The sequence below is a fragment of the Cygnus olor genome, chromosome 25 (assembly GCF_009769625.2).
Source record: "Cygnus olor isolate bCygOlo1 chromosome 25, bCygOlo1.pri.v2, whole genome shotgun sequence".
Taxonomy (NCBI): domain Eukaryota; kingdom Metazoa; phylum Chordata; class Aves; order Anseriformes; family Anatidae; genus Cygnus; species Cygnus olor.
This window is the reverse complement of record NC_049193.1, coordinates 3,053,225-3,071,715: the sequence shown is the minus strand read 5'-3', so window position 1 is coordinate 3,071,715 and position 18,491 is coordinate 3,053,225. Positions and strand designations below refer to the sequence as shown.

The following is an 18,491-nucleotide window of genomic DNA, read 5'->3' as shown; positions in this document are numbered from 1 at the left end:
GTACTGGGAGACACTGGGGGCTGCTGGGGGAAGGTGGGAGCTGGGGAGGAGGTCTTGCCCTCCTGGCACCTAACCCTGCAGCCCCCCAGCCCCAAACATGAATCCATCATACTCCCTAACCCCAAGCCTTCCTACACCATGTGCCCCAGCAAGATGCCCCGCACTCCCTGTCCAACCCCCCCTTAGCTCCAAGCACCCCCAGGACCACGACCCCCTTGCAACCCCCCCCCCCCACACCGCCCGGTGCCCTAGGGGCCCTGCCCGCCTCCCTCCTTCCTCCCCTGCTCCTGCAGCTGGGAGCCTGCGATCTTTATTTATTCCTTCTCCCTCTTTCACCCACTCTTTGTTGTTTCTTGAGAGAGGGAAAAAAAAAAAAAAAAAGAGAAGGGAAAAAAAAAAAAAAACAGGAGGCAGGAGCCTGTTTTGCCTCCCAGGCAATATTTCTGGAGCCAATAGGAATGCGCACCCACCCTGCCCTGCTCCATAATTAAAGGCTTTAAGCAGGCGGCCGGGGCTGGAGGTTTGGGCACAGTCGCTCGCTTGCTCCTCGCCAGAAGCCGTGCGGAGGGAGCCGGCTCTGGGCACGCCAGGCCTGACGCGCGGGCAGCCGGGGGTCCCCAGCCGGGCGGGCAGCCCCCCCGCTCCAGCGATGAGCGGCTCCTTCGACAAGAAGCTCTCCAGCATCCTCACCGACCTGTCGGGCTCGCTGAGCTGCCATGCCGCCTCCAAGGACTCCCCCACTTTGCCCGAGTCCTCCGTCACCGACCTGGGCTACTACACCGGCCAGCACGACTACTACCCGGGCCAGTCCTACAGCCAGCCCGTCGGCCACTACCCCTACCACCAGTTCAACCTCAACGGCATCGGGGCCGCCGGCACCTACTCGCCCAAATCCGACTACTCCTACAGCCCTTCCTACCGCCAGTACGGCCACTTCAGGGACCAGCAGCTCCCAGCCCAGGATGCAGGTAGGATGCCTGGGAAATGGGGGTCGTATCCTTCCCCTCTGCTTGGGAGTTTGGCGAGGTTGTGCCCTCCCCCCCCCCGCTACTAAAAAAATAAAAATAAAGCGTTCATAAGTTGGGGACGGGGCGGCCGCGGGGCTGCGCCAGGGGTTCCCGGTGCGTTGTTCCCACCGGAGGACGGGGAGGTTTTGGGGATGGGGCTCAGCCCCCTCCGGTGCTGCAGAGCGGGGCGACCCTGGGTTGGGGAGGGGATGGGGGGGCTGCACTGGGACCCTTTCTCCAGCCCCGTCCTCACCTCTGCGCTCTGTGCCCAGTGTCGGTGAAAGAGGAGCCGGAGCCCGAGGTGCGGATGGTCAACGGGAAACCCAAGAAGATCCGCAAGCCCCGCACCATCTACTCCAGCTACCAGCTGGCGGCTCTGCAACGCCGCTTCCAGAAAGCCCAGTACCTGGCGCTGCCCGAGCGCGCCGAGCTGGCCGCCCAGCTGGGGCTCACCCAGACCCAGGTAAGGGCTGAGCCCCCCCCCCCCCCCCAAAAAAAAAAATCCCAGCCACAGCTAGAGGGGAGAGGCGGGAGGGGGAGACGGAGTTGCACCCCCCCCCCCCCTTTTTGCAACCCCCAAGTCGGTGTGGGTTCGGTGCGGCTCTGGATGAAGCTGTCCCTTTGGGATGTGGTGAGAGATGGGGGGGTCTGGGGGATGCCAGGGATGGGTGCTCCCCCTTTGCAGGGTGCAGGGATCCTCGCTGCTGGGTTTCGCCGCAGGGAGCAGATCCGTGGTGCCGAGGGGACGGGGGAGAGGAGGGAAGGAGCGGGGAGAAGGGACGGATCCCGGCCATGCCCCTATCCGCAGTTTCAGGGTTTATCCCCTGGCTCCGCAGCCAGCCCCAGCTCAGACCCTGCTCTGCCCAGTCACCCAGGAGGGGCCGAATCCTGCCCCGGTCCTTGGAAGTGTCCTGGGTCAGCACCCGGCTTCCCAGGATGTGAAATCCCAGGAAGGACAGGGTGCTCGGGATGGGACACTCAGGACAGGGCGCTTGAGGTGGGTGCTTGAGTTGGGTACTGCTGACGGGGTGCTCAGGACCCCACATCCTGGCTCATTCGCCCCAAATCCAGCCGGGTCCAGCCCCTGCCAGCCCCTGCTCCTCTTGCCCGGGCTTTCCACAGCTCCCCTTCTGTCTGTACTCCTGGCACCCCAGCTCCCAGCTCCTGTGGGAGACTGGAATTGGGGACAGGAGCACCCAAAGGCGCTGTCCGGGGGCTGCCAGTTTTGTTTACACCCAACAAGAAGGGACGGGCAAGAGGTGCTTCTCCTTCCCCACGCTGCCTCCCAGCTTTGGGGCCAAACCCTCGCTTTTGAGGCTTGTCAGGCGCAGGCACAACCCCTACCCGCTGTCCTTGCTGGTGTGACAGGCTGCCACCGCCGCCACCGCAGCACGGCCACCCCTTCCCGTGTCCCGTCCCGTCCCTGTCCCGGTGCCCTCCCTGCCTGCGGGCCGGCGCCGGCGCCCTTGTGCCGCCCTTGGCGCGGCGCTCCCCAGCGCGGCCTTCCTCCTCCTCCCTTGGGCGATGAAGCAATCGGGGACACTCGGCAAAGGGCTGACGGAGCGCGTCACCCGCTCCCAGAGGGACATCCTGTTTGGGTGACAACCACCGCCCCCCCCACCCCTTCCCCGGGGGCCAAGGGCGCCCAGCGCCGCGGCCTCACCCAGCGCCGGGGACGCTCCCGACGCGCGACGTGCCGGGCTGGTGTCCTGTGATGCATGGCGTGACGGGCGGCTCGCGACGCCCACGTCCCGGGTGGCTTGCCACCATGCACCGAGTGTCCAGGGTCCCCACGACACCTGCATCATAGGTGGCTTCCCATGGGGTGTCCGGGGTCCCCATGACACCCGCACCAAAGGTGGCTTTGTCTATGGTGCCTGGTGTGTGGGCTCTCCGTAATACCCTTGTCATCGGTGACTTCCTGTGGTGCACGGTGTGTCTGGGGTCCCTGTGACACCCACAGCATAGGTGGCTTCCCATGGGGTGTCTGGGGTCCCCACGACACCCATATCACAGGTGGCTTCCCGTAGTATGTCCGGGGTCCCTATAGCACCCATATCACGGGTGGCTTCCCATGGCGTGTCCGGTGTCCCTGTAGCACCCATATCACAGATGGCTCCCCACGGCACCTGCTGCGTGCTGGCTCCCCACGGCCCCCCTACCACAGGTGGCTTCCCACGATGTGCCGCGTGTCCGGGTTCCCCACAACCCCCCCAAACCCCGGGGTGCCTTCCCGCAACCCCACTGCAAGCCGACGCGGGGCACTCACCCCTGTCCCTCCCTGCCAGGTGAAGATCTGGTTCCAGAACCGCCGCTCCAAGTTCAAGAAGCTCTACAAGAACGGCGAGGTGCCGCTGGAGCACAGCCCCAACAACAGCGACTCCATGGCCTGCAACTCTCCCCCTTCCCCGGCCGTCTGGGACAGTAACTCGCACGGCAGCGCGCCGGGCCGGACCCCGCTCCCACAGCCGCTCCCCTACAGCTCTTCACCCGGCTTCCTGGAGGAGCACAACCCCTGGTACCACCCGCAGACCCTCAGCGGACCCCACTTACCCCACCAGCCGCCGCCGGCCGCCACAATGCATCACACCTCCCCGGGGCCGCCCCCCAACCCTGGCGCAGTCTACTAAGAGTGCGGCGTGGGAAAGGGAACAAGAGACAGTGGCAGGACTCCTTTTCCTTCCTTTTTTTTCCCCCCACTTTTTTTTTTCTTCCTTTTTTTTTTTTTTTTTAAAAAAAAAAAAAGTGTTTTCAGGACACACATGTACACACACCCCTATATATACACTTATATATCCTATACTCTCATCTCAGGAACAACAGGACCGCAAAGGGTTAAACTCGTTAGCTCCACGCCAAGGGAAAGCGAGGAAAAGGGGGCGAATCCTTCTCATGCATTTTTCTTTTTCCATCACCCCCCGACAGCAACGGCCCCCCGGAAGCCGCGTTTTTCCCCACCGGCCATGGTGCCCCCCCCGGGCGAGCCGTTTTGGGGGCGACTGCTCCGTACCGGGGTCCCCGAGGAACACCCGGAGCCCTGCTTGGGATGGAAACACGGGGACCAAAGCCATGGTGAGGAGGAGGAAGAGGCGAGACGGCTGCGGGGTGCCCATCGGAGTCGAGGGCATGGGACGCATTTCGCCTTCGCAGCACCCAAAATCCAGTGCCGAGCGGGGACCGGCACCAGTCTGCGGGACCGTGGGTGTCCCATGGGTGCCAGCCGGCACCCCCAGCCCGGCCAGGGCTGCGGAGCCACGGCAGCTTCACGGGGATCACCCAGGACAATGCTCAGACAACGAGGTGGTTATTTAAAAATTTAAAAAAATAAAAATAAAAATGGGGGGGGGGAATATTTTAATATTTAAACTGTTCAGGAATGGCTTAAGTTATTTTTTAAAGAGAAAATTGTGCTAGTGTCTGTTTTCTAACAGTGCCTCCATCTGTCATTTAAGCTAACGGCGAAGCAGAATGCCTATTTTTTAAATAAGTCGACAACACATTTAAAAAAAAACAAAAAAACTCTTTACTATTTTTTAAGAGAGTGATGCTATTTTTTTAAAAGCAGAAAGTGCAGTTTTAAGAAGTGTTCATATGTGTTGTACAGTCCCGAGGATCTTATTTATGTTGCCTTATATAAATAGGGGTGTATGGGGGAAAAAAGAGAGTGTACATAAGGTTCGTTTGTATAAAGTTGATCAAAACCAAGCTGTTTCGTTCTGGTTTTTTGTTTGTTTGTTTGTTTGCGTTTTTTTTTTTAAGACCAACCTGGCTGGTGATTGCTCCCTTCGAGGACAGGGGCTTCCTCCGAGCCCCCTTTGCTGCTTTCTTAGCAAACAGAAGCTGATCTGCGAATGTTAATAAAAAGTACTTTGAATTTTAAGGCTGTCCCAACGCTATTTTTGGGGTAGGTTTGCCAGCGAGCGGGGAGGACCCCAGCCGCAGAGGAGTTTTCTGGGATAGGGAATTTCACGTTCAGCCCCGCGTCCCGTGTTCTGGGCACAGCTGGGGGCGGCTGGGGACCTGGCGTGACAGTGGCAAGGTGACGGGAATGTCCACTTCTGGCTCCCCTGACCACCTCTTTGTGGGAAGGGAACTTTTTTTGGGAAAAGAAAATTGTATTCCTGCTCTGCAGAGCTGCCTCCAAAATGCCGCGGAGCCGCGCCGCTTCCCTTCCACTGCGCTTACTGGGAACCAGTAGGCTCTGAGCCGTGCAAACTGGGAGGGCAGCTGGGCTGTCCCGGTGTCCCCTTTGGGGTCACTGCGTGAGCAGGGGCTGGCGGGGACCCCTGCCCGCTGCCGTGCCGCTGTGGGACAGCCGTGCCTGGTGCCGTGCCGGCACCACCAGCCCCTTGAGCCCCCGTGCACCTGCCCTGGTCGCCGGTGGCCATGGATGGGGTCCCCCAAAGCCCCCACCCAGCCCCCTTGGTCTGGTCCCTCTGCACTGCGGGCATGGCCGGGACGCAGCCAGCTTCCAGCGCACCCACAGCAGTCCCCACGTCCCCCTTGAAATGATCGAGGACACGCAGGGGCTGTCCCCGCACCTTGCACCAGCGGGGACTTCCCCGAGCGGGCTGCACCCGCGAGGTCCCCAACTCATCCCCATCACCTCGTCCCCGCCTTGTCCACCCCAGCCGTGGCTGCAGAGGGACCTCGGGTGTCCCCAAACGGGCGTCTGCGTGTCCAGGCTGGCTGCGAAGGGTTAAGGGGAGCTGCCAGCCCCTGGTCCCCGAGCGCTTGGGGTTGGGGTTGGGGTTGGAGGCTGCGTGCAAACCCGACCCACAGCCGGCAGGCGGGCAGACACGCTGGAGACACTGCGTTTTATTAGGGGTAGGCTGCCAGCAAGAGCAAGGAGGCGGCGGGCGGGTTGGGAGAGGAGGAAACCGAGCGGCGTTGCCTGGAGTGAGAAGCATGTCATGAGCTGGCCCTTTTTTTCTTTTTTTTAATTTAGGAAAAAAAAAAAAAGAAAAGAAAGAAGATTACATATCCGTGGATTATATAAAGGCTGGGCGCATCTCTGCCCGCGGACAGGCGCTAATCCTGCTCCCCTCCGGCGGCACTGCCTGCAAACCGGGCTCCTCTAGCCAGCCCCGACACCCTGGGGATGGGCGCCTGGCAGGAATTTGGCTCACAGAGGCTGTGCTCATGCAGCCCCTCGTCCCTCCTGCCCTGCCCCGACACCCCAGCTGCGCAGCAGGTCCTGCATGGGGCCGGGGGTGCCCGTGCCGTGGGTGCCAGGAGCTGGAGCCCCCTTTGCACCTGCCTGATGGAGCCAGGCACGGTGCCTCCTGGCTGCTTTCCCCCCTTTTCCTCCCCACAGACGGGGGGGGGCACCACCAGCATCAACTGCAGCTCCACCAGCCCTGAGCCCAGAGGTGGACAAGACTCCCAGATCCTCCCAAAAGCAGCCACAGGACCTGGATGTCCCTCTCCAGGGACAAGCCCTCTCCTCCTGCCCCTGCATCCTCCCAAAAGCAGAAGAGCGTAGGCAGGTCATTGCCCCCTGCCCCCCACACACACTCCTCCCAGCATTTATCACCCAGTTTGGGAATAAAGTGACCCTCCTTTACCCCAGAAACCCCAAAATTGCTTATCCCAGTTATCCTCCACCACCACCACAGGGGATGGAGAGCAGCACCGGAGGGTACCGGGATGGGGATGCTGGACAGCCCCAACCCCACAGAGGGCATTTTGCCACTGGCCACGGGCACAATGAAGGCTCAGAGTTGGTTCCCAGCCCCCGTGGGTCCAAGCTGTTGGGAGCAGGGCTGGGTGCCCGCCGGTGTCCCCACACAGCTCTGCCCCACGACCGCGTGCACAAGCCCCGGCGCGCAGCCCTCCCAGCGCGGCGCGCGTTTCCTGCCCCGTTGCAACACGCCGCTTCCAGCCGCTTGCGTCACGCTGCTGCCAGCACAAAGAGCGGGGGCAGCCATCCGCCCACGGCCCAGCCTGGCATCCGCGATGTCTTCATCGCCTCCCTGGCTCTTGGCTAACCCGGCACGCGGCAGCTGGAGCGCCGAGGAGGGACACGAGGCAACCGCGGCATTGCCGCTGGCTGGGGCTTGGCCACTGTCGTTGGACCTGGAAAATAGGAGAGAAATGGTCCCGGGTGGCTTCAAGGACATCTCGGTTCCCTTTGTACCCTGGGTGAAGCACCAGCAGAGCCAGCATCACCCTGCACAGGTGGGGTTGGGGACAGAAAGGGGACACGAAGCTGCCCGAACATCCCCTGGGAATCTGAAGGGGGCAGGTTGGACACCCAGCCTGGGCTGGTGGAGGGAAGAGGGACCCAAATAAGCCCAGAGACATCCCCATTCCCCAGGGAAGGGAATCTGGAGGGGATTTCTCCCGGTCAATGGCTTGATTCCTTCCAGAGCGGGATGTTCTCCGGCTCTTGGCCTTTTCAGAGCCTTCCCAAGCCAAGGATGCTCCTGGCTGATGAGAGGAGCGAAGACCAGCTTTAGTGATGCTGTGCCGGAAACGCTGCCCCTCTCCTGGTGCACAGCAGACAGCAGGATCGTGGTCCTGTCCGAGTGCAGAGGAAAGGGCAGAAAAGCCCCCAAGCCCCCCCTCCTTGGGTTGCAGACCCCATCCCTTTCTCTGCAGGAGCATCCCGAGCAGAACCAGGGCACGAACACCTTTTTTTGCACCGAAGGGGACAAACCGCCGCTGTTTCACACATAACAAAAGTCGCCTGCACCCATGGGTGCCCTGAGCAGGCTGCGACCCCCCCCCCAGGTGCCAGCGCAGCGGGGGGGTGGCGGCGCTGCTATGATCGAGGCTCGGTGCAAGGCAGCCGCGAGCACCGGGCGGGCAGGATCCCGGGAGCCAGCGCCTGCTGCAAGACAGGACCTGCGAGCGGCTCTGGCTGCAGGTCCTTGGCAGCACATCCGTCAGGAAAGCTGAGCGGGAGCCGTGGCCGCTGCCGCCCGCGTTCCCCCAGCCCGGGAACGGATATCAAAGAGGGGAAGCGGCAGCGCACGTCGTGGTACGGGTGCAGACCTCTCGGCCGGCCCGTACACGTCCCTGCGGGCCAGATCCTTCCCTTCCTGGGCACAGAAAGGTGCTGAGTTTCCTCCAACCCCACTGCCATCAGCGGGTTCCCCCCAAGTGCAAACGGCTGGTGCTCGGTGACCAGCACCCCGAGCTGCCGGTGCAGCCAGTGCCATGTTTCAGCCCCTTCCCATAGCCAGAAAATAGCACTCAAAGCGAAGTCACAGAGCTCCTGCCCGGGGACAATCCCACCCTGCGAGGGGCTGGGTCTTCCCCAGTCTCTGTACGAGAAATTGTAACCCCCGTGGGGACACTGTCCCCCCACGCAGGAGGCACCGTGCATCGGGGCTTGGTCCCAGCCATGGGGCTCGTTGCACCGCAGGCTCCACGTCCCCCCAGTGCCACCCTTGCAGGGTGCTGGTGGCCATCCCAGGGCACAGCTTGGGGACAACTGCACCCACGCTGGGGTTTGGAGCCCTGCGTCCCCGCGGGGTCACCAGCACGTGGCTGCCAGCAGCCCAAATCCCCAGCACAGGAATCGATCTCGGTACCTGGTGCTGCCCCAGGAGCCTCGGGGCACGCTGTCCCCGCGCTCAGGTCCCATCCCGACCTGCCCATCTCCCAGCTATCGGCCGATCACTCACAAACCCAGCTCCTCAGGTGGGAGCCAAGTGTTTTGGAAAAAATCTGGCCCCAAGCACTGCTGAATGCATGGAGCAAACACAGCCATGCACAGAATTTTGCCGTCCCCAACCTTGCCACCCCTGAACTGAAACGCTGCAGTGAAGGGAGCGGGACGAAGGGTCGGGAAGCACGGGTCCTCGAGGCAGGTAGCGATGCTTTCAGCGGGGAAATAAAATGTGGGGGTATCGGGCACCCAGCCCATTTGTGCCATGCGGCAAACCCAGGTACGGATGGGCTGCAGCCCCAGATCTCTGCTGGGCAGAGCCCCGCTGCGGGTCCTGTCCCATCCACAGCCGACACAGGCGGGGATGCAGCAGGTGGTCCTGCAGCACAAGCACCAAGCAGGACTGGGGAAAGCAGAAAATAACCATAAAATGTTTTCTAGCCAGGTCCTGGCCTCTGAAAAGGATAAAGGGAGAGGTGAGTCTCCGGAAAACCTGCAGCTGAAAAAGATCCCCCGCTCCCAAAGTGTCGGGGCCAGGAGGAGCAGGGCAGTAACCCCAGGGTCCTCAACCTGCCCCGCACTCCCCACCCTCCTTCTCCCACCCCTATTAAGGGAGACATCTTCAACAGCTGCAAATTGCCCGTAATTACCCCAAGGAGGCAGCGAGAAGCCCCTCACTTAGGGGCCCCCAATTACTATAATTGCGCCTCCATTTCGGAGGAGCAGGGCTGAAAATAGCGGCGGGTCCCGCGCAGATGTGGAGCTGGGCAGGAGGAGCCCCAGACCCCTGCTTGGGTGCCCCCACCCCGTGGGGCCACGTCACCTGCAGACGGGAGCCTCTGAGGACAGGGATCAAAGTGTCCCACCCCCCTAAAGCAGGGAACCCCCCCAAATGTAGCAGCAGGTACTGAGGAGCAGTCTTTACTTTACAATTGTACAGCCCACTTATAACGGGGGGCACATACAGTAACGGACGGTGTTTATAAATAAAGCCAGGCTTTGTTTTTTTTTTTGGGGGGGTCTGGGGACTCCCCACCCTTCCAGCCCCTCTCAGGGCCCCACCCGCCCCGGTGTCCATGAGCAGAGGGACCCGGGGCTGTGGCCAAGTCCTGTCCCGCCAGGACGGGCGCACCGGCGCTTTGTGCCGGAGCCGTCTCGCTTCAGACCGCGATGGGGCGGGTGGTCCTCAGTTCCCTGCAGACAGCGGTCACCTTCCTCCTCCTCGTCTTCTTCATCCTCCATTCGCTGGGGTCCCCCAGGGCATTGCTGGGCTCCCCGGCCCCTCGGGGGAGGGTGGCGGCACGTCCCCCCCCAATGCTGGCCCTCCCGGAGCCGGTGGGTGCTGGAGCCATGGCGGCATCACATCATGGGACCCCGGGGCATCGCGTCCTGCGGGTGCGGCTGGTACCAGGCGCCGAAGCTGCTGATGTAGTTGCTGGGGGCCAGGGGGGGCCCCTTGCCCGGCACGGGGATGTCCCAGAGCGGGGGCATGTTGGGGGAGCAAGGGGAGAGCGAGGAGGAGGTGTGGAGATGCTCCCCATCGGGCACGCTCGAGCCCTGCTTCATGATCTTCTTGTACTTGGAGCGCTTGTTCTGGAACCAGATCTTCACCTGCGAGCGAGAGCGGGGTGAGCAAGGGATGCAGGGAGCACAGCGCCGTCCCCCCATAGGCCCCTAGCACCGATATTTTGCAGACCCCTCTGCAGTCCTTGTCTCCCCCACCTAGGACACCACCTGCCCTTTCCCAGGGGCACAGCTGGCCCAGCACGGGGGTCTTATGGGATGATCCCAACCCTTTAAAAGCCACTAGAGAATCCACTATGGGGAGCCGGAGGAGAACGTGGCTATAAAACCAGGGTAACGTGTGATAAACGGAGAGCAACCCACGAGTCTCCAGCCGTGCACGTCCGCCTGTGTCCCCATGTGTCCCCCCGGCTCGGGCTGTGCCCCCACCAACCCAGCGCGGGTGCTGGGGCTGGGCCGGGGTGCGGCGCGGTGGGGCCCTGCCGCGCGGCGGCTGGGGTGGTGGCCCCGCTCATTCCTCCCCGCGGTCCCCCCCGCGCTGCCGGCAGGTTCCCACTTGCCTCCTCTTCCCCGGCTTTATGAGCTCGCTTCGCCCCTGGCTCCGGGCTGCACCGCTGCCGCCTGCCTGTCTCTCCCCATCGCCTTCAAAAACCCACTCGCCCCGTCCCGCGGCGCGGGGCCGCCCAGCGCCGGGCACGGCTGGGCCGGCAGCCAGGCTCCGGGGCTGGGAAAGTCCCGGTGCCTCTGGGAGGTGCGAGCAGGGGCGCCCCGGACCCGAGCCGCGGGGCCTGCCGGCGCCGGCTGCCCGCCGCGGCACGGCTCGGCTCGGCACGGCTCCAAGCGCGCAGCCTTAATCCGGAGTCGCTCCCGGAGCGGAGACGGGGGACGAGCCACGTGCGTGGCGCATCCCCCCCCGCCATGCCGTGACAGTGCTGACAGCAAGGTTTAGGGGACGCCGTGGCTGTACCTGGGTCTGGGTGAGCCCCAGCTGGGCGGCCAGCTCGGCGCGCTCGGGCAGCGCCAGGTACTGGGTCTGCTGGAAGCGCTGGTTGAGGGCCTGCAGCTGCAGGCTGGAGTAGATGGTGCGGGGCTTGCGGAGCTTCTTCCCCTTGCCGTTGATGCGCAGCTCCCCGTTGGCGACGGCCGGGGGCTTGTCATGCTCTTGGGGGAGGAGAGGAGCAGAGGGTTACACCACCACGGGAGGACAATAGAGCACCCCTCCCGCCCTGACCCCGGGGGCTGCACCGGGTCTTGCTTTTTTGGATATATTTTTGGGGAGGGGATGAGCAGCGGGAACTGCTTCTGCCCTGCTGCTTCATTTAAGCCCCCACATAAAGCAAAGGGGAACCAGGAGGCACAGCGATGTCCGGTCACGGCCCCAAAAGCGGGCAGGCCGCAGGGCCATGCAACCACCGGGGGGGCCGGCAGGGCCCTGCAAGGTGATGGGGAGCAGAGGTGATGAGGGGCAGAAGCCGTGCTGTGGGTGTGCTGCTCCCCCCCCGGGCAGCCCCTGGCCACAAGGTCTGTCCTGCCCACCCCTGCTGTGGCTTTGAGCATCCTTGGGGCTTTTGGGGACGTGGGGCTTGGTGGGGACCAAAACATGCCAGGCATGGAGATGGGGGACACTGAGGTGACACCGGGGACACTGTGGTCCCTGGGCTCAGTGGGACACCAGGCAAGCACAGGGCAACAGGCGTGTCTGCACAGCCCCGTACGCCCCATACACAGCCCCACTCCCACAGGGGAGGGGCGGGGGGGGGGGGCAGGGCCAGGGTCCCGGGGGCTGAGCCATGCTCACGACCCCCCCACGGTGAACCTGGGGGCCACTTCTTTCTGGGGTGGCTCAGCGGGCAGCGTCCTGCAGCAGCTTTGGGGGAAACCAGACCAGAGCGGGGCTGCGATGGGGCAGGGGGCTGCAGAGGGGAGAAGCTGGAAGGGGGGGTTGCAGAATCGGTGCAGTGGGGGGGGGGGGGGCTGAGACAGGACAGCACAGGACACGAGCAGCGGGGGCTCAGCGCCCACCCCCCGGGGGGGTCCTGCAACCACCCAGGCGGGGCTAGCAGCGGGGGGGGGCATCACCCCCAGCCCCCTTTGGGTCTCCCCCGGGGGGGGGGGATCCCCTCCCACCTCTCCGAGCCCCCACATCCACGCTGCCCACTGGTGGCTGCGCGCTCCCGGCGCGCTTCCGACGGCGGCGGCTGCGCTCCCGGCGGCTCCGCGCTGGCTCGGCGGGGCCAGGACCGGGACGGGGACAGCGACCGGGACCGGGAAGGGGGTCGGGACAGGGCGGGGGATGCCAGGATCGGGTGCGCAGCGCCGAGCACCCCGAGGCCGCCTTACCTGCGTCCTGCAGCCTGGCGCCGTGGGCCAGCCCGGCCGGGGGATGCTGGGCGCCGGCGGGCGGGTAGGGCAGGTAGGGGCCGCCGTGGGGCGGCGGGGGGGCCCCGCCGGTGTAAGGGTAGGACCCGGGCCGACCGTAGGAAGCGAAGGGCGGCGGGTCGTGCTGGGGGTGGCCGGCGGGGTGGAGGCCGTGCAGCGGGTAGTGCGGCGGCGAGGGGTGGCCGAGCTCCAGGAAAGAAGCTTTGGAAGGGTCGGAGCCCAGCAAACTCTCGGCTACGGAGCTCATGGTCATGGTGAACCGAGCCGAGCCGAGCCGGGCTGAGCCGGGCCGGGCCGGGGCGGGCAGCCCCCGGAGCCCGCAGCACCGCTCCGAGCCCCGCGCCCCCCCCCGACGGGCTCCGCGCTGCCGCACCGCGGCCCCGCGCCCGGGGGATCCCCTGCCCGCCCCGCCCCGCCGAGCCCCGCCCCGTGACGTCACGGCCCCCCCCCGGGGGGGGGGCAGCCCCCTGGATGCCCCCTACCCCATCCCCTCGGGGGTACCCCCTCGGAGCCCCCCCCTGAACCCGGGGTCCCCCCAACCCGGCTGCGCGGCACCCAGTGAGGAGAGGGGAGCTCGGGGGGGGGCGGAGGCACCGTGTTCCCCCCCCCATTGTCCTGGCTGAGACCCCCGGGAGGGTCTTGACATCAGCGTGCAGCAGTCTGCAGCGGGGGGCACTGATTTTTTGGGGAGCCCCCTCCTTTGAGGGCACAGGAGGTGGATGGCAGCCCCCTGGGGGGGCGCACAGCCCCTTGGTGGGGCAGCAGGGCAGCCCTGGGCCCACAGGGGACTAAGTGGAAAAGGAGCAGCTGGGGACATGGGGACACAGCAGGGCACAAGAGAAGGACGGATGGACACGGGACAGCTGGAAGGACAGACACCGGGCCGAGGGACGGACACAAGGCCCTGCATCTCCGTGTCTGCCAGCTGCTGGGGTGGGCACCCAGGGTGGGAGCCCCCAGCCCTGGCAGATGGGGGCCCCTTCCCATGGCGCCGCAGCGCCTGGACCCCGCGGGGCTCCGCTCCCGGCTGCAGGCACCGACCTGCCCGGCCGCTCCCTGCCGCTGCCCCGGGGAGCCCTGACCCCAGCAGGGTGCACGGAGTCTCCACGGGGCCACCAGCCGAGGGGGGGCACAACCCCCAGCACCGTCACCTCCACCACTGGGGACACCCCCAGTGCTTGGCGGAGAGGGTTTGCACCTCCCGAAATCCCAGGTCTCACGTCAAGCCCTGGATGGGGGTCTGGGTCCCTCCCTGCCACCCCCGGCTGCACTGCAGTGATGGGTTTGGGGACACTGCGGGTAATGCAGCGGGGAGCCAGGTGGCCCACGCTGGCCACCAGTGTGCCAAATCTCAGCAGCTGCCCCATGCGGGGTTTGCCTGGGAGGGGCGGCCCCGGGGGAGCGGGGTGACAGCGGCCGGGGATGCTGGCAGGGAGGGTCCCCCATCCCCACCCTCCCATTAGACCATCTTCAAAACATGTTTCCATCTCGCCATCGTGCCGAGGCTGAGTCACTCAGTGCATGGGCCGGCAGCTCTGATATAAATAGCCGAGCTCCTCACTAACCCTCGGACACACTGGGACTGCTCTCCCATCCCAGACTCCAAATAAAACAACTCTGACCTGCGGCCGATCCTCTGATGGCCTCCTGCCATCTCTCCCCATCCCAAACATCTCCTTAAAGGCTCACAACCCCACAGGGATCAGGGCCAGTACGGACAGACCCACAGAGCAGCCCCTCAGTGCCGGGCAGGCTCTGGGGTCCCTGCACCTCTCCATCCCAGCGCGGAGCTGGACCAAGTGCCCAAGGGAGATCCTGGCTCAAAATCCCCCCAAAATCTCAATTTTGGCTCGGAGAGAGGCTGCTCTGACGTCTCTGCCCAGGCCACCAAACTCCGGGGGCAAACGTGGAAAATCCTCCAACCCCACCCAAGCAAAAGCGGGGGGAAAGCAGCATTAAAAAAAAAATTAAAAATAAAAAGGAGAAATCCAGATGTTCGCCAGCCCTGCCTGGCCGAGTCATCCCTGGGAGCCTGGCGTGGCCAGCACCGGGGGCAAAGTGTGGCGGCCGCGAGTATCAAAGCGAGCCTCCGCCGATCTGCGTCTGTCCCGGCTCCACACTTTCCCTGCTGGGGTGACTCAGCTCTCCCGGGGACGGGTGCCGGCTTGCCGGGGTGTGCTACCGGCAGCTCCGCTCCCCGAGCACTCACTCCCCCCCGGTGCTCCGCACCCCGGTGCCGAGGACGGGAGGGAGATGGAAGTGGAGGATGCGTCCTCCCCGCTGCGGAGGCTGTGCGTGGTGGCCGGGTGGCTCCCAGGGCTGGATGGGGGCACCAGGGGGTCTGAAGGCTCAGGGCACCTGGACCCCTTCCCACTCTTCTGCTTTGGTGTTTCCTAAGATGTTTTAGGGACAGGTTTGGTCCCCTGGCATTTCTAGGTGGCACAAGGGGACCACAAGAGCCTCGCACCCCAGTGTGGCTGCACCCTGGCCGGTCCCAGGGAATTCTCTGCACTGGGTGCTGGTGTCCCCCTGTGTGTTTTGGGGCAATATATGGCTTCTGGTGGGAGGAGAGCCAAATCCCCACCTTGGGCAAATGCAAGTTTCACCAGTGATGCCACGAGGGATGCTGCGCTGGGGTCCCAAACCACTGTGCCTGGTGGAGGGCGGATGGGTCCCCTCAGCCAGGGGGGATCATGGGGCAGCACCAAGGCTGAGGTGACCCCGGTGCAGCCCATCTCCTCCTCCCTGGCAGCACCCAGCCTCCGCACCAGCCTCGCACAGGAAGAGTTTCGGGTTGGGCATCTGAAGGTGTCGATTGGAGCATCCCTGAGCCCCAGCTGCCAGCCCCACGGTTTCCACCCGGGGTGGGCGCACAGGCAGCGCTTTCTGCACCACGATCCCCTGGGAGATGGGGTAAGCAACCAGCCCCAACCCTCCAGGCTGTGACAAACGTCCCCGCCACCCCGCAGCCGGGTCTGGCTCCCAGCAGCTCCCGCAGCTCGAGGGCAGGAGCTGGTGGCACCCAGGCACCTGCCCACGGGGCAGCGCCGGGCGCACGTCCCCGGGTTAGACCCAGCCCCAGCGCTGGGCTCCACGCGGGCTGGAAGGCGCAGCACATGCTGTTTTAGCAGGGTTTGGGGTTTGAGGGTAACCGGCTGCCAAAACAAATACATCGAGTCAACTTGTATTAAATTAAAAAAATAAATCAAGGCCGTGCTCGGAGACAATTAAAAGTCTCGGTCTCGAGGCTGGAAGGTGCTGACACACGCCGAGCCCCACGCGATGGAGGGGGGGGGGTTGCGGCCACGTCCCCCTGCAGGTCCCTCTGCTGTTTCCCTGCCCGGTGAGGGGGCTTTGCTGTCCCCGCGGGACACGGGACGAGCCCAGCTTCGTCGTGGCTGCTGCTGCGAAGCTGAAACGTCGGAGGCTCCGGGATTTTACCTGCCGGCTCGCCGCCACTGGCTGATGAAAGCAGGAAGGATTAAAGGGGTGCAGGGAGGGAGAAGGGTGCGCGGGGAGGGAGGGGGTGGGGGTGGGGGGGCAGGAACGCATGTGCCAGGTAACAAACCTCCAAGATCGCCCGAGATAAAGGGAGATCCCAACAGCTGTAATTACGCGCTGGAGAGATAGAGCGGCGCGGGGAAAGCCTGAAGCCAAGTACAGGAATTGTGGGTTAATGGCAGCCCAAGGAGAAGTTAATAACAAGCCGAACAAAGTGGGAGCAGACAGCCTGGCGTCTGCCCTCCCACACGCCACCGCTGCCGCACTAACGAACAAGCGCGCTATCTCCAGCCCCGCGCCGAGCCCTCCATAACCGAGGGGGAGCGCGGGGAGACAGGGGACAGGCTGCTCGCGCTGCCTTTCCTGGGGGTTTTCATCTTTTTTTTTTAGGGGGAGATGCAACGGGCACCTTATGAGGGGGTGAGGGGGGTGAAGGGGGTTTGTGATGCAAGGTGCAGATGATGAGGGGGGAAGGATGATTCCCCAGGGCCTGATCCTGCCCCACAGGGCAGCACTGACACGAGTGGGAGCAGGATTTGGACCTGGACAGCGTGAGACATCCCCAAAGCAGCCGTGAGCTGCTCCACGTGCAGGGAATCGTGGAGTGAGCGATGTGAGATGGGAACGCCTGGCAGGAGACGATCCGAACACGTCCCCCTGGCCCCCGGAGGTGACAGTGACGTGGCTGTCACACCGGGGCTGGGACCTGCTTCGACCGGGCAGCTTCAGAGGGACACGAGGGAAGAGAAAGTTCACATTCAACACTTTTGTTTCCCCTTTTTACCTTTGCAGGGAAATCTCCAAAGGGCGGAGGCTTTGAAGCAGCTTTTCTGCAAAGAAAGAAAGAAACGAAAAGATGCTGAGAAATTGCTTGTCCCAAATTTTGCAGCCCTCAGCCACTGGTCATGAAAACTTCCATTGCTCCTCCTAACCAGAACAGATCACACGCAGAAATGCTACAGAAATGCCCAGGATGCTGAAAACAAGTCTTTTTTTTTTTTTTTTTTTTTTTTCCTAAAATCTTTGTAAAGCCCTCCCCAGCCTCTCTCCAGGAACAGGAGATGATGGAAGCACCCCAGCCCCAGCCTGGCTTTTCAGTGCTGGTTGAAATAACATTGCCCAGCATCGTGGCTGTGCTCAGTGTGAATAAGAACAGCCGAGACCTCCGCTGCAGCCAGGATTTGTGCCCTGCTCCGTCACTGCTTAGAGCTGGGATGAAATCATATATATGTTAAAAACTCTGAAAACGAGTAATCCTCCCTTCCCTCCCACCCTTAATAAAGTAAAGGCAATGTTTTGGGTTTGAACCGAAAACGTTTTCCAGGACCTGGCTCCGGTCTGGGTTTGATTTTCGTAGGGATCGCTGGCTGGAAATCAAAATTCAAAAAGGACCAGGCGATGTAAATCAGCAGCAATGCTCCAAGGGGCATGCTGTGCCACTGATTTACATCGCCCCAGCCCTTGGGCCCTCCTGAGACAGACAAACGAGGGAGCAAACACCCGGGGAAGTTTCCCTCCATGGCACCCGGTCGGAGCAAGCAAAGCTGGCGCCGGCTTTGCTCCCCCATCAATGCACAAAGGGCTGAAAATCTCCACCGGCGTCGCGCCACGGGGTCACGGGAGCTGTTCCTGCCTGGCACCGAACCCAAAAGGGTCTCTCCCTGTTCCCGCTGTTCCTCGGTGAGTTTATGAAGTGCCTGGGATTAATTGTGGGAGCAATTTTCTGCTGTTGAAATTCCCCATGTCACTGTTACCCCTCTTGCGCCCTGGCGTGTGAAGCAAGTTTGGGGGATAATTATGCCCCATCTGGAAACCTTTGGGGAAGGTGTGAACCTGCTATGCAGAAATATGACATATTTAATCAATTATTCCATTCATTAGCCCCAGCCTCAGTGCCTTGCCCTGCTAATTTGACAAGAGCACCAGTTAAAGAGGCTTTTTAACCCTCATTCATTTCACATCACCCTACAAGCAGCGAGCTGCAGAGCGCTGGAGTCAGTGCATGGCTGGAAAGGGGATGGTGAAAACGATATTTTCATTGCAATGTGTTTCTTTTTTTCCCCTTTTTTCCCCCAAACTGAAGAGTTAAAGATTTGCTCACACCACGCTCCTAAAATCACACTGCTTGATGCTCTTCCCCATCCCTGCCTTTGCTGGAGTGGTGCAGGATGCCTCTTTCTGGGTGGAGCAGATAAAAAAGGATAACTGGAATTTATTGTGTTGCAAGCAGTGCATTTAAATGAGAAATATTGATTTAGATATTTTTTAGATGGCTGTTTGGAGAGGTGATTTCCCTCTAAGGGTGAGCCTAAAAGCAAGCCCAATTAAGATCTGGCCCAGCCTTTCTACAATATTTCCAGGGGACTCTTCCTTGCAGAAATGGACTTTTCCTTCCCCATCTCTGGCTCCTCGTTTGGGACAGTATCATTTTCCCCTTCGTGAGACCCATTAAGGGTTTGTAC

The 18,491-nt window shown here is 62.8% G+C and overlaps 2 protein-coding genes and 1 long non-coding RNA gene across 3 annotated transcripts; 2 read left to right on the top strand and 1 right to left on the bottom strand.

Moving 5' to 3' along the window:
• Nucleotides 1-495: 495 nt before the first annotated feature.
• DLX3 (distal-less homeobox 3) lies at nucleotides 496-4,887 on the top strand. The gene is made up of 3 exons (XM_040536893.1): nucleotides 496-968; nucleotides 1,280-1,470; nucleotides 3,296-4,887. The coding sequence occupies exons 1-3, from the start codon at nucleotides 650-652 to the stop codon at nucleotides 3,635-3,637; spliced, it is 852 nt and encodes a 283-aa protein (XP_040392827.1). The 5' UTR covers nucleotides 496-649; the 3' UTR covers nucleotides 3,638-4,887.
• Nucleotides 4,888-9,945: 5,058 nt separating this feature from the next.
• Nucleotides 9,946-12,910, bottom strand: DLX4 (distal-less homeobox 4). The gene is made up of 3 exons (XM_040536912.1): nucleotides 12,490-12,910; nucleotides 11,117-11,310; nucleotides 9,946-10,236 (listed from the first exon to the last, which is right to left on the bottom strand). The coding sequence occupies exons 1-3, from the start codon at nucleotides 12,779-12,781 to the stop codon at nucleotides 9,985-9,987; spliced, it is 738 nt and encodes a 245-aa protein (XP_040392846.1). The 5' UTR covers nucleotides 12,782-12,910; the 3' UTR covers nucleotides 9,946-9,984.
• Nucleotides 12,911-14,330: 1,420 nt separating this feature from the next.
• Nucleotides 14,331-16,879, top strand: LOC121059806. Its single transcript, XR_005814649.1, has 2 exons — nucleotides 14,331-15,441; nucleotides 16,822-16,879. It is a non-coding gene; the product is annotated as an uncharacterized LOC121059806 (long non-coding RNA).
• The last annotated feature ends 1,612 nt before the right edge of the window (nucleotides 16,880-18,491 follow it).

Coding starts and splice junctions, on each gene's coding strand:
- DLX3 (XM_040536893.1), top strand. CDS start 650: ATGAGCGGCTCCTTCGACAAGAAGCTCTCCAGCATCCTCACCGACCTG. Junction 969..1,279: donor GCTCCCAGCCCAGGATGCAG/GTAGGATGCCTG, acceptor CTCTGTGCCCAG/TGTCGGTGAAAGAGGAGCCG. Junction 1,471..3,295: donor TGGGGCTCACCCAGACCCAG/GTAAGGGCTGAG, acceptor CCTCCCTGCCAG/GTGAAGATCTGGTTCCAGAA.
- DLX4 (XM_040536912.1), bottom strand. CDS start 12,781: ATGACCATGAGCTCCGTAGCCGAGAGTTTGCTGGGCTCCGACCCTTCC. Junction 11,311..12,489: donor CGCCAGGCTGCAGGACGCAG/GTAAGGCGGCCT, acceptor TCCTCCCCCAAG/AGCATGACAAGCCCCCGGCC. Junction 10,237..11,116: donor TGGGGCTCACCCAGACCCAG/GTACAGCCACGG, acceptor TCTCGCTCGCAG/GTGAAGATCTGGTTCCAGAA.